Raw genomic sequence first — 14,162 nt, forward strand, 5'->3', positions numbered from 1 at the left:
TGTTAACCTTTTTTTTCCCCAGATAAAGTAATACCACAGATGTTGTCTTGGTTATATTATTTACAGTAATGCTGCAGATTGTAGTTTTAATTGAAAATCAAATAAATAAGCACAACGAATATTCATTTTACAATGAACATTTTAATAGGCTTGGCAAAAGTGAATTTTTCATTATTTGTTAGAGACCTCGTAATAATTCCACGCTGGTGATGACATAACTGCAGTGCTAAAGTTTTAACATAATCATGTGTTTTACGTCATCAGATTGCGATCGGCTAATTTAGAGACTACCGATCGAGTCATAGAACGTGATTGGTGGCCGATCGATCAGAGCATCCTTAGTGGAAGACGGCTGATAGCGCTTTTCTCCGAGTGCGCTACGCTGCCCTGTGAAGCACATGTTAACCTTCACCCTATGATAGGAATGGAAATTGACCAAATTCTCATCCCTCATTCATTCATTTCTAGGCCATGACTACATTCCTTACTTCTCCTCTGTCTTCCCTCTGTGTTTTTGCTCAGAATCAGGAAATCGAGGAGCTCACGAAGATCTGCGATGAGCTCATCGCCAAACTCGGTACAGCAAACTGAGCACTAAGCACACCTGGATTTCAGCTTTCAGCTGAAGTCCTGACTGAACCCCGCCTTCCTTCACACTGCTCCGCTTCCAACGTAGTCTTGCATGTCTGGATCTCCATCCAACGTCTGAAGCGAGGAACTGCAACATCAGCTAAAGTAATGCGCTTGTAATAGAGACTCTTTAGACATGGAGAGGTTAAACATGGCACTCTGCATGAATCGTCAGCGCTTACTGCAGTTTCTTTATGATTTGTGAACCTGAGCGCATTAGCGCTTTGTGACAGCTCTGCTTTTGGACGCAGTGTGTTTCATCCGTGAGGTGAATGAATGTGTGTGTGTGTGTGTGTGTGTGTGTGTGTGTGTGTGTGTGTCATCCTTCCTTACAATACATGCACTTTGATGTGTGTGTGTGTGTCTGTCTGTGTGTCTGTCTGTGTGTGTGTGTGTGTGTGTGTGTGTGTGTGTGTGTGTGTGTGTGTGTGTGTGTGTGAGACGACTATATTTTCCAGAGTATAAGACACCGTTCTTTTTTTTTTCTTCTTTTTTTTCGCCCAATCACATTAAAATATTTGCTTTTGACATCAAAATCATAGTTGTCATGGCAACCAGAAGCACAGATAATACAACAAAGAAATCTTATTCACCTAACTGCTAGGAGACGCCAACTGATGTCCAGTGCTAAGACACAGTATGTAAGTAATAAAAAACTGCTCTTATACCACAATTTGCCAACACTAATAATGTTTTCTCTATTAAAGAATGACACGGCATACTTTTTTATCCATTTTTTTGTTACGTTCGGGGTTGTGAAATGTCTGTGAAACATCACCACTTACATCGTAGCAGCTATAAAGTCATTCCCTCACCAGCCTTTCCTTTTTTTCTAGTTAGTTGGCAGGAATTGGCAAAATGGAGTAAAAGAAAAATGATATACATATTGTAGCATATAGAATTATTTTAGCAGTAGTGATTGGACAAACTGAAGCCTCTTCAACAAGTCTTATTATGGTAATATGGTAAATGTGTATCTGTGCTTTTTTGTGTGTGTGTGTGTGTTTGATAAAAGGGTCCATGCACACGTATTTTTCTCCCTCGCTCCACAACAACACAAATGCAAGTGCCAGTGCAATCCCATGATGCACACAGTTTATTGTAAATAAGAATGCATTCCATGTTTATTTTGGATTATTATAAAGGTTTATGGTTCTGTTATTTTGTGGGGATTTAAGCGAAAACGAGAAAGTCTTGCTAACAAATTAGTGTGTGTAGTGTTCATTAGTGTCAGCATTCACACACTGGGATTTGTGTTTTGCTTGAATATTTACATTTAGTAGTGCACTAATCCTGTAGGACTGAAATGTTCCTGGTCCAACAAAGATGGAGCTTAGATTTAATTGGATTAGCCACGCCGCTAACCTTTCTTTTCACCGCCTAATGGTTTAGCATAAAATTACTGCTCTACAGGTTGCTATACGATGTTACGTACTGTAGCTAGCCACTAATTCATATCCAAGTTAGCTCACGATGATATTGTGTAATTAAAGCAGGTAGCCTAGTTTGCTAGCCGGCTAGATGACCTGAGGTAAAATATTTTATTGCGTAATTAAATCCAGTACGTCAGTATGGAAGTTAAAAGAGAGGTCAGTGGTGGTGCCGTACGATCACGTTTGCGATTGGCTAATCAAATGTAAGTGAAGCTCCGCCCTTATTGATTCAGTGACATGTTAAACAGCGGCATTGTATTATATCTTATATTTAATCAGGTGTGACGCACAAAGAGATCAAAATGAACTGAAAGTGATCAAACTTGAACTTTTATTCGATCTTCTTTTTATGAAGGTAGAAAAAAACGACTTTTTAATTATTATAATTTTTAAAAAATCATTTCGCTAATTACACTTTAAGCACTTCTGAGATCAAGAGGGACCGTTTATCAAACGGCGAATGGACTTGAGGTTTTTTCTTCCTTCTTTTTTTTTTTTTCCTCTTCCAGCAATTTAACACTTTTCTTTGCTTGGAAACTTTGATTCGTCTTTGTGTTTTCAAGTGTTTCAGTACTGCTTTTGACCTGCCCTTGTTGACTTCGTTTAAGTTCGTTAGACGTTGGGCGTTAGCAATGTAGCGCTCAGGAACTTATCCGGAAGGCATTGCTGTGGTGTGACTTTGAAAACTGTCGGAGGTTTCTATGTGTAAAATAGAACAGTTTAATTATTCAGTCAGAGTTCTTATTATTTTTTAAGTCTGTACTTGTCAGCTTGTGAAACTGTGGTACTTTACTGCGATAGCTAATTGGCACACGAGATAGCTAGCATGCTAGTTATTTAGCTAGTTAGGCAGTTGATAAAGTGTTTTAAAGAAAATAAATCCGTACAAATCGCCAAGGAAATTGTAAATATCATCATCTTATTTTGTAATGTTTTACCTAGCAAACCAGCTGATTAGCATGCTAGTGGCCTAGCAAGGCCATATCTGAGTGTGTACATCTCTAGCTTGTGTGTGAGCAATAACAACGAATGCGTTTCATTCTTAACACCGTAGACAATCGTGCGATGTGAGCGGAAATCATCAAGTGTGTGTTGAAAACGGTATTGGAACACTTCACCTTTGTGAAGGAACAAAATATTTTTATAGAAATCCTGTTGGACTGACAATCCGCCTTTTGCTCTGTGCCTGTTGCCAAAGTGACGCCAGTCAAGCTGCCCGGTGTCATATCCCACAATGCCCAGCGTGTCATATGCAATAGCTGCCAAAATGTGTGTACTGATATACAGTTTATTGTTTAATCTTCAAAACGTAGTCACATTCAGGACGGTTTTTATAAAGAAGTGTCCTTCTCTGAGAATCGATCCCATCGTTCTGTGCACCTCACGAGTTTAACATGAAAGCACGGAAAACACGGTGGACGCTCCTTCCTTCCTCTTCCTGTTTCCTCTCTTTTTTTTTTTTTTTTTTTTCTTCTTAAATACACCATGATGAGATCCTGAGAGTATGCTTAAGAGGGATTGGGAGTTCAGTGATGATGATGATGATGAGGATTTGATATGTGCACATTCTTATAGCGCTGAACTCTGGCTTGTGTTTGTGTGTGTGTGTGTGTGTGTGTGTGTGTGTGTGTATTCATTTGTGTTCATGTTTGTACAGTGGGAGAGAAAGAGAGCTGCACAGAAATCATGTTTACTAATATATTCCTTCTCTATATTATATTCTATATTTTGTGCATAAAGTGTTGCCTGAATTAAAGGTATTAGAACGTATCACGTTGCCTGTTATTAATTTTTTAATTGATTTTTGCTAAAATGAAATGTACTCATTTATACATGTTTGGTGTCCTTTCTTTCTTTCTTTCTTTCTTAACCCTGGTGTTATGTTTGCTAATTAGCAACGGATGTACTGCTCACAGGTCATACTGACTTTGAGCAACTGAGACAGGAAATAATATTTGAAATGACCAACCTTGACCAACGTCTATGCTTTTGAGGAAGAGTGAAGACGAGCAAAACTACTTCTCGTGCCTGGAGATGCGCTCAAATAAGACATGAAGCTAAAGTCAATTGGTGGGCTTCTGAGCAGTGCAATAGAAACGTGTTCACCCTATTGTCAGGAAATCACACATTTTGAATCTTGAAAATGTCACCCATGGCCCGGAGCCTAGGAAGAAAAAAAAATGGCTCTCGGAGTGGGAGTTATGACACATTCTCCTCTGTCGATCATTGTGACAATACACAATCGAAGGCATCTCCGAGGTCACGTACGTGGAAGAGGGCGGAGAGCATTTAGCTCCAAGTGTGACGCAGCGTGAGCTGTGGTTAAAATAGATGCGGTTTCACGTGTCTCAGCAGAAGCGTGTGTTATCTTTCACCCTACCTGGCTGGTAGCTGTCGTGTGAGAGGAGAGTTGGTTAGTCGATGGGAATTAGCAAAACGTCTGGCTAATTTCTGTTTGGCGTTCTCATGGAGTTCAGCTGATATGAACAGTTATGCTATAATTTCTTAGGATTACAGTTTCGCACTCAAGTGTCCATCAGTGAACAGTTCATAACTTCATCAAATTAGACTTGATGTTAAAACTAATGAACTTTGTGGTTGCGCAATTGCACTTTTTGATTACAGAGTGTCCCAGAAGTCTTCATACATAGGGGAAATTAACATGCTTTATTTACAAATCATCTTATGAGCTGTGCCAGTGTCGTATCTCGCTGCAGTTCTCGCCTGGTTTCCCACTGAAGCTAAGCAGCGTTGAGCCCGGCCTGTACCTGGATGGGACATTTCCTGTGGGAAACCAAGGTTGCTGATGGAAGTGGTATTAGTGAGGCAGCAGGGGGTGCTCACCATGTGGTCCCTTCTGAGGCTGGTTGCTCCCAAAGTTATTCCTCATTTCATCCCAGGCAGGTTGTCCTTGCCATCGTTGCATCTGGCTTGCTCATTAGGGTTAAGTTTATAAATTTTTAATCTATGTCTGGAATTGATATGTTTCTGTAAAGCTGCATTGTGACAGCGACAATGTCCATTGTTAAACGCGCTATACAAATAAAATTGAACTGAAGACAAAATTTGGGCCATAATAAGAGGGAAAATAAAAATGGGTGTCTATTGATATTTCATTACTTTTAGTTTTATTCTGTTTTATTAGCAGGTCTAAATGTCCTGAACATAAGCTTTGTAATATATACATATAAAGAGGAGGCTTGGGGGTGGGCGTGTAGGGGTTGTATAGCACTTGCAAATTTGTCCGTTTTAATCTTCAGTAGAGAAAACGAGCCAAGCACATGTGAACTGCTGGTTCCTGACACCGTCTGACCGACTGATTATTAAAATAGACGGCTAAAAACAGGTCCTCTCCCTCATCACGTACTTTATCATCACTCCACGCCACTCCGTGTGATTTGGAAAGCAACGTAGTCCCTACCTGATTTGGACTACCTGATCAGAATAAAGCAGTTACTAAAGATGAATGAATGAGTTTGCACAATGCAAATGATAAACTGATCTGTACATTAGACTTACATTTTCAGCATTTTGGCAGACATCCTTATCCAGAACAACTTACATTTATCTCATTTATACAACTGAGCAGTTGAGGGTTAAGGGACTTGATCAAGGGCCCAGCACTGGGGCTTGAACTCCTGACCTTCTGACCAGTAAGACAGAGCCACTGAGCCAGCACTACACCAATCAAGAGAACGGTGGCCATCTGGGGGTTTCGGGCATAAAGCAGGCCATACTTAGCAGAGGATGGTTTCAATCCAGCGATCTCTGGGTTATGGGTCCAGCACTCAGCCGCTGCGCCACTCTGCTCGACGAGCACTACGGATACTTGTAGCTAAAGTGCAAAACTAAGTACACACCTCAGCCACATCACGTGAACCACTGACTCACTGTTATTTTATGCTCGTGTGCGCGAGGTCACTGAGCTGATGACTTAAATCAGGTCAAGATAAGCTCTGCTGTTGATTAATATCATATGACAGGGATGACTGGGCTTAAAATGAGGACTTTCCTTGTGTCCTTGTGTAGAGGACACTCTACACTCGATGTGTCTCAACACCGTTATTCCTCAATCTATACTTCAAGCAGTATATGTAATCATATTTCCTCCATTCTAAACTTACTCATGAATTGAATGTGAAATGTACAGAAACGACAGCGGCTGAAACGTGGCCTTTTTTCGGCAGCCAGTCCCGTCCCAATCGTTCCGTCCCAGCGAAACGTTTAGCTACGACCGGAACGATCGCGTCTCGTTTTGCGTATTTTTATTCACATATTATTGTCAGTAACGCGTCTGTGCTCATCTGCTGATGATGACGAGCGCGTATTAGAGCTGTTAAGCCGTGAAAAGCTCGCGCTCGGATTAGACGGGGAAGATGCGCACGTCTGAACGTCTACACTCATCCTCCGTCTGCACGAACATGAAGACTCTGGTCATCGTGCTGCTGCTGCTGAGCGCCGCGCTACACAGTATGTATCATGCCGAAGTTCGTTACAGATTTTATTTAGCTGTCGTTCACAAATAAAAGTGTTACAGAAGAGTAGGATTGATATCTGGTGTCTTAAAGATGTAGCCGTGGGAAAATGACCATGGTACTGTAGTAGAAGTGGGAAAATGATATTGCCTGGGTAGTACGTAATGTTATTACCCATAATGCACTGTATATAGTGTACCACTGATATACACTACTTCCACATTAAGTACAATGAACAAGAAGAATTTAAAAACATTGCTAAACTTTTCATATATTTGATGGTACGGCTTTACGATTGTGTTCATGACAAGGTTCTGAATTGTTTGGTGTTTCTCCCACTGCTGTGATGTACCGTGCCCTATATAGTGTACAGGGAACAAGTGAAAAGTGATTTCAGAACACAGCATGTCTGTCTAATTTGCTCGTTGGGAAGTGAATAAAGTTTTCCTGGTCCAAAAAGAGGACAGACTGCATGTAAGGACAATACTGTTTACACATAATTATTCAATAATGATTAGGCTGCTCTTCATGTGATGTTTGGAGGAATTTGCTGAGAACGATTACACTAGAGCATATATAACTCTTCCCTTTAATGAGTATATTCATATAAAGTATGTAGTCTATATTCCTATCTTCATGGGTTAAAGTAATTTGCAAACTGTTGTCAATCGGTCAACTTTCCAGCTCTTCAGTCCACTGTTTTTGGGAAGCATTTCTATGGCGAATCAATTTGCCATCATGTTTGAACGCCACCTAGTGACGATGAAAGGAAAGTTGCCCACTTTCAACCTCAGACACTCTGCCCAAGTCTTTTGTCCACTTTTCTGGCCACAAGCTTCAGGATCTTGAAGATTGCAAGCTGATAGGATCTCTTCTACAGTATGTGTTGGTTTCCAACAAGAACGCAAGATATAATCACTGCACACTCACACACACACACACACACACACACACGCGCAAACACAAAAAAGTACACGGAATCTTTCAGGATATGGGAAAAGGCCTGCCAAGTTCCCCTGTTCTGTGAAATTAGGCATTTGTTATAAAATGAAATGCTGAGAGTCTGTCTGATCATATTAATCTCATATCAGCTGTGTTCTCTTGTGCGGCGTGTAAAGGCGAGGCACTGAAGTGTTACACCTGCGTCGCGTCCAATCAGGCGGAGTGCAACCGACAAGGCTTGAGTGTGTGTCCTGCTAACTCGGACGCCTGTGCCACCATCACAGGGGCCAGTGAGTACACACACACACACACACACACACACACACACACACACACACACACACACACACACACACACACACACACACACACACACACACACACACACACACACACACACACACACACACACACACACACACACACACACACTCTTACTGTTCTTGTGAGTGCCTTCCACTGATATAATTATTAATACAGCTAATTAAGTCTACGATAATTAAATCCAGGCTGAACTTTAACCTCAGCAACCTAAGTATTAGCAGTATATATATATATATTTTATTTCCCCCACAAGCTTAAAATTTTCAGATATTCCTACCCTTGTGGAAGCATTTGGTCCCCACCAAGATAATACAACATACCCACTCCATATGCATGCACGCAGTTCCACATTTGTCCACAAGGTGGAGTCATATAGTTAGATTAGCTCGATCATGGTTATGTGTAACCAGGTGTGTAATGGTTATAAACAGTTCAAAGTGGTTCACATTTTGTTTTTAGGAAGAAATGGATAAAACCTTTTTTTTTTCTTATTACTTTTTTAAATTTGTGTCCTTAACTCAAAAGAAAAAAAAATAAAGTAACTGTTTGATGGAGGAAACATCCAGAAAGAAGGAAAATCACCCAAGAGTTTGACCAAAAATGAAATGTACACGATGTCCTCTTAACCCTGTTTAGTTCTGCACTAGAGATTTGAGGCTGATGTACTGTAGCTAACAAGGAAGTGAAACTGATAGCCTCCGGTTTAGTCTCAACTATCACATACCTCAGATGGCTTGTGCCCATTGTTCAGCATCTCAAACAATCTGGTTTGTGGGTTTGTGTGGTTCAGGTGCTAAAATGTGCAATTATAAGCTTCTATAACTTTTATTCTGTTATCCTAATTAGCAAATATGCAGCACTAAACACACCTGACTGACATTAGGTAGTAGTAGTAGAAGTAGTAGTAAAAGTAGTGGTAGTAGTAGTAGAAGTAGTAGTAAAAGTAGTGGTGGGGTAGAAGTAGTAGTAGTAGTAGAATTAATAGTAAAAGTAGTGGTAGTGGTAGTAGTTCTAGTAGTAGTAGTAGTAGTAGTAGAAGTAGGGGTTGTGGTAGTAGCAGTAGTAGAAGTGGTGGTAGTGGTAGTAGTAGTGGTAGTAGTAGTACTCCTCATCCTTGTCCTGGTTGGGGCTTAGTGGTTAGCATGTTTGCTTCGGACCTCTGGGGTTGGAGGTTCGAATCCCATCTCCGCCCTATATGCATGCTCTTGCTGTGCTTAGGGGGTGTCCTCTGTGCGCCCTATTTTCCTCACCCAGTCCAAAGACACGCGCTGTAGGTTGATTGGCATTTCCAAATTGTCCGTAATGTGAGTGTGCTCGTGTCCTGCAATGGGTTGGTACCCCATCCGGGGTGTCCCCCACCTTGTGCCCCGAGTTCCCTGGAATAGGCTCCAGACTACCTCACGACCCTTTGCAGATAAGTGGCATGGAAAATGGGTGGATGGATGGATTGATAATCCAGGATCACCAGTTCAATCCTGAGCTCAGGTTACTTTCTCTATGGAGTTTCTCTGCATGTTCTCACATGCCCACTTGGGTTTTCCTGTTTCCCTCCACCTCCCACAAACATGCTAGTACTGCACATGGATCATCTGCGACCCTGTGTAGGATAAGCGGTATGGAAAATTGATGGATGGATAGATGTTTAAATGCTGTGGCTTCAGACAGGCATGAGTCACTTTCCTCCCCTGACATCACTGTAAATGAGAAAAGCAAACCATGTTCCATTGTTAATACAGACATAAAATGTGGCAGGAAGCCACGATTTCAATTTTCCCCTACCGTTATGCTGGAACAGCTACAGTCCTGTATGTATTTATCACTCTGTATAAACAGATGTACCCCCCCCCCCCCCCCCCCCCCTTTCTGCAGTGACGTGACTCATTCTTGCTAGGACGTCTCGTTGGACTTTGTAGCAATGCATCTGTAACACGCATACATAAAATGTCTCCAGTCTGCCTTCTCTTCAACATGAACACAGAAATACAGCTTGATTTAAGAGAAGGATTAAGAGATGGAATTTAAACTAACTTTTATTCCGCTTGTTCCTCTTAACCCTAAATAGAGTAAACATGTAAAGTTCTTACACTGGAACAAAAATTTGTTTCACCATCATTCCACTTTTGGAGAACAAAAGAAAAGAAATGTATGGGAGTTCCAGCTCCAGAGTCTCAGGTTCGATCCTGATCAAACCAGATTTTCTGTGTGGGTTCTAAATGTTTCTCCATGTGTCCATGTGGGTTTCCTCAGGGTTCTCCAATTTCCTCCCACCTCCAAAAAAAAACAAACAGGTTTTGCTAGTCTAAATCGCCCCTGGCTGTGAATAAGTATGTGAATGTGCCCTGTGATAGACTAGCATCCCATCCAAGGTGTGTTCTTACCTCACGCCTCATGCTCCTGGGATAGGCTAGAGATCCACTGCCACCCTGAGCAGGATAAAGCCCTTACTGAAGATGAATGAATGAATTTCAATGTGTCATTTTGACATGAAGAGAAGGGTAGTATTTGATCTGTGGCTCTGTCTCAAATCGCTCACTATACAGTATACTGTTTGCTTACATAATACACAGTGTACTTGACTTTCTAGTGACCGAATGTTTGATTTGAGACGTTAAATGACAGATCAGTGCTCTAAGTCACGTCATAGAGTCAGCAAGTTTACAATCCAAAATGGACGTTCTTGAACTTTCCACCCTCATTTGCATTCCTGCTTGGTTATGAAAATTTGCATCCAAAAAAGCACCTGTATTATTAAGTAACAGCATGTACCCCACCTTATTTTCTCCCCAATTTGGTCACCTGCCTATTCCCACCCACCCACTAACCCCTATCATACAACATCTACCCACTTTCAGAGGGAAATGGGGGGATTTGAAGGCTAACACATGCTTCCTGCAAGTCATGCTAAGCCAGCCAACTGTACTGGTTGCGTAACACACTCAGAAGAAAGCGCCGTCTGCCCTCTTCCGCTTACATGAGCTCACAGATGCCCACGATTGCCTAATATCCTAATACCTGTGAAGTGAACTTCAATTACAAAAATAAAACCCAACTGATAAGCCTTCCAATTCCATCCCTGAACTCCCCCACCCCCTCCGCTGAAGCTACATTATATCCAATATATATCCATTTTGTGAAAGCTAATTTCAAAGCTCTTTATGATTATTTAAACACAAAACAAATTTATGAAGAACTCAATCACAGAAATTTTACCTTCCTATCCTGCGTGTGTGTGTGTGTGTATGTTTTTTTCCTCCTCTGCAGACTCGGTGATGAAGTCCTGCTCCTTTAAATCGTTCTGTGATAAATCCCACATGAGTAATGGAGGAATGAAGCTGGAGTGCTGCTTCAGCGATGAGTGTAACGGGCCGCACCGTGCTCACAGTCACGGAGAACACGGCAACGGCGCTGTGGCTCTGGGCTCCAGCCTGAACCTGCTCCTGGGAGTGCTGATCATCCGAGCGGCTGTCAATGCCGTGTAAAATCCTATAAACACCATAAAAACACTATAGGACATGTTATTTAGTATTGTAGCATGAGCTTTTGGAAGATGAAATTGCATGGGTTAACAATGTTTCTAGTGAGCGTACATTAACAGTAAGAAGTTTTGGACGCACCTTCACTTCATTTGTACTATGTTCTACTATTTTATAACAATGATGAAGATTATGAAATAACAAATATGGTATAAGGCATTGACCAATAGTGTTGACCAAAACTATTTGATATTTTACCTTCTTAACACTTCCGGATCCTGCTGAAGCTTTGTACACTCTTGGCACTTCATGAAAAAGCTTCTTTTCTTCCTAAATAAGCTGAGGTCTAAATAAAAACTACTTATTTGGGAAAGCAGTTTAATTGGAAAGAAAAATGTATTAATTTTTTTAATAAAGCAAAAGCTCTTTTGATTCAGAAATAAACGTATTCCTGCACAGTAACCACTATTTACATGATTATACACTATTTTACATCTACATTATTCGACATCTAGTTTCAAAATGTCTTTACGACAATGAAAAATTACATCCCGCTGCATCCAAATTTTGAACCGGTAGTGTACATTGATTTGAGTGTGTATTAATAGAAATCATTTGCATTTGAGAGAGATTTCTATTACTTGTTAGCTGCATTAGCCTCAGACGTCAAGTATAAAACTTCGACACAAACTTAGAACGTTATGCAAATTTTCCTTTTGTTCCCCCTCTTCTACACATTTCAGTGTTTTGCACCCTGACACTCCTGGGTCAAAGATTCACTTCGTCAACACACCATTTAGAGTTGAGAATAAAAGGTGTGTGTGTGTGTGTGTGTGTGTTAGTAAAAAGAAAACACTAAACTAAACTAAGCAGAAAATGTGGTGGATTAAAATCTAACAAGGCTGAAATTGATGGAAATGAATTTGCATAGCCGGTAGAATTTTCTAGAGCTTTAACCAAGTATAAAGCCACCAAAAGTGTGTTTCTGTATGTTCATGGTTTGTGCTGTATATGGACATGAATGAGGGATGGCTAAATAAAGTTGATGGCTAAATAAAGTTTTAACTTTTCATTTTCTTAAAACATTTCCTACACAGATCCATCGTTCAGTCTAACATGACGCATGTTTCTATAAGTTAAAGCATGCTTAGTATAGTATGAACAGACAAATATACGCACAGTATATTTAATATTTTTAAACATCACAGTAATCAACTGCACATGAATATTCAAGCAACCAGTATGTTTTGTTTGAAAGCCAGAAGCGTAATATAAGTAATATGTCTCGTTTTCTCTCTTAATGTAGTGGCCTCTCTGAAAGATTCTCAAAATGGAGTCCGGGGACCCCTAGTATAGCCTGAGGGTCCATGGTTTGTTAACAAAATTGTTAGCTTAGTTGTAGTAATTTATACAACAGTGCTGTTGAATGCTCAATTTTGATTGGTCAGTAGGTGTTGGTTAATTTTTATAACAGCAGTTCTGACAGTAGTTCCGACTGCAAAGCAAATCACAGGTTTATTTTAATACGCTCATTCTTATATGTCATTGTCTTTAAAATAACAACTGACTCATGGACTTGTATGGTGGACGCTGGACATTGGAGTCTCCGTACGGGGGGTTTGTGGTTAGCACGTTTGTCTTGTGGGGCTGGGGGTTCGATTCTCATCTCCGTCCTGTGTGAGTGGAGTTTGCGTGCTCTACCCGTGCTTCGGGGTTTCCTCAGGGTATTCCAGTTCCCTCCCCCAGTCCAAAGACATGTGTTGTAGGCTGTCCCCCACCTTGTGTCCTGAGTCTCCTGGGATAGGCTCCAGGCTTCCTCTGGAATAGGCTATAACCCTGTGCGGTACAGAAAATGAATGGATGGATGAGTCTCCAGTTTTAGTGCTTTCTAAACAGTCAGCTGTAAATCTGTATCTTTTCCGACATGAGAAAGTTTGTGTTTTCTGGTTTCTTGATAACCTGACATGCTGTGGGTGTCTTTTTTTGTCTTATTAACTTCAAGGGAGAAAAAAAGAGGGAAGGATTGTTTATAGCTGCTATAATATAAAGGTGTCGTGACATGAGAAATCTAATTTTCCTTTAGCTTTTGACATATAAGAGGTCAATACAAAAAAAAAAAAACACAGACAAGGTATCATTTGGGTGCTCGGTGTATTTGATTGCTTTTCAAATAGAGTGTGCGTAAATGAAAAACCCCACGTTCCCTCTCCCTCTGTATTTTCTTTTTGCTGGGAAGAGGCGGGGCTTAGCCTGCCTTTTATCTAGCTGTCAGTGCAGACCAGTGCTGCCAACTTAGCGATTTTTCAGACCCCTTTAGCGACTTTTTTTGCAAAAAAATTAAAAAGCACCTAACGACAAATCTCGCGACTTTTTGGACAAACCTTAGCAACTTTCCAAATGTCTTCGGTACTGTCCTGAAAGCGCGAGGTTTCCCGCTGCACTCACACCGCTCTCTACGTCTGCTCTGTTCAGTGAGTGGCTGAGAGCCGGAGATTTAACGACGTCATGGATAACGAGACGCACCCTTTGTCCCAATTTAGGCCTAAATCATATTTATGCGAATGTTTTTAAAATGCAAGACGAAAGTAATGCAGCATGTTTTCCACGTAAAAAAGTCCACGTTATTACAGCCTAGTTCTCTTGTTCAAAGTAGATATAGTGTTCCGAAACATTTTTGATCATTCATGTTCCCATACCTGTCTGTTATATCTGACTTTTATAAAAGTCATAAAAGTTATGAAAAGTAATTAAAAAAGTGCAAAAACACACAAAAAACCTATCTATCTATCTATCTATCTATCAAAAACAGATTATAGATGATGTTATATGTATATATATATATATATATATATATATATATATATATATATAGAGAGAGAGAGAGA

General features: G+C 40.6%; 2 protein-coding genes across 7 annotated transcripts in view; both read left to right on the forward strand.

The window, feature by feature from the left end:
* tacc1 (transforming, acidic coiled-coil containing protein 1) overlaps nt 1-3,833 on the forward strand; it is a 52,588-nt gene extending 48,755 nt beyond the window's left edge. For all 5 annotated transcript variants that reach the window (XM_047160850.2, XM_047160848.2, XM_017488695.3 and 2 more), the window contains one exon: nt 523-3,833. In XM_047160850.2, the coding sequence (XP_047016806.1) occupies nt 523-591 (69 nt within the window). In that variant the 3' untranslated portion in view covers nt 592-3,833. The remainder of the gene's footprint in view (nt 1-522) is intronic.
* A 102-nt stretch (nt 3,834-3,935) lies between these two features.
* Nucleotides 3,936-13,959, forward strand: si:ch211-113d22.2 (prostate stem cell antigen). 2 transcript variants are annotated; one of them, XM_017488696.3, is made up of 3 exons: nt 3,936-6,533; nt 7,630-7,770; nt 11,066-13,959. In XM_017488696.3, the coding sequence occupies exons 1-3, from the start codon at nt 6,440-6,442 to the stop codon at nt 11,281-11,283; spliced, it is 453 nt and encodes a 150-aa protein (XP_017344185.1). In that variant the 5' UTR covers nt 3,936-6,439; the 3' UTR covers nt 11,284-13,959. The 2 variants fall into 2 exon arrangements, with proteins under 2 accessions (XP_017344185.1, XP_017344186.1); XM_017488697.3 differs by having other exon boundaries at nt 7,657-7,770.
* Nucleotides 13,960-14,162: the final 203 nt, after the last annotated feature.

The sequence above is a fragment of the Ictalurus punctatus genome, chromosome 16 (genome assembly GCF_001660625.3).
Source record: "Ictalurus punctatus breed USDA103 chromosome 16, Coco_2.0, whole genome shotgun sequence".
In the NCBI taxonomy this organism is placed as follows: domain Eukaryota; kingdom Metazoa; phylum Chordata; class Actinopteri; order Siluriformes; family Ictaluridae; genus Ictalurus; species Ictalurus punctatus.

Bases quoted from the DNA above. Each gene is read 5' to 3' on its own strand.
- si:ch211-113d22.2 (XM_017488696.3), top strand. From the start codon at position 6,440: ATGCGCACGTCTGAACGTCTACACTCATCCTCCGTCTGCACGAACATG. The intron at 6,534-7,629 runs GTATGTATCATG...ATCTCATATCAG, and splicing joins GCTGAGCGCCGCGCTACACA to CTGTGTTCTCTTGTGCGGCG. The intron at 7,771-11,065 runs GTGAGTACACAC...CCTCCTCTGCAG, and splicing joins TGCCACCATCACAGGGGCCA to ACTCGGTGATGAAGTCCTGC.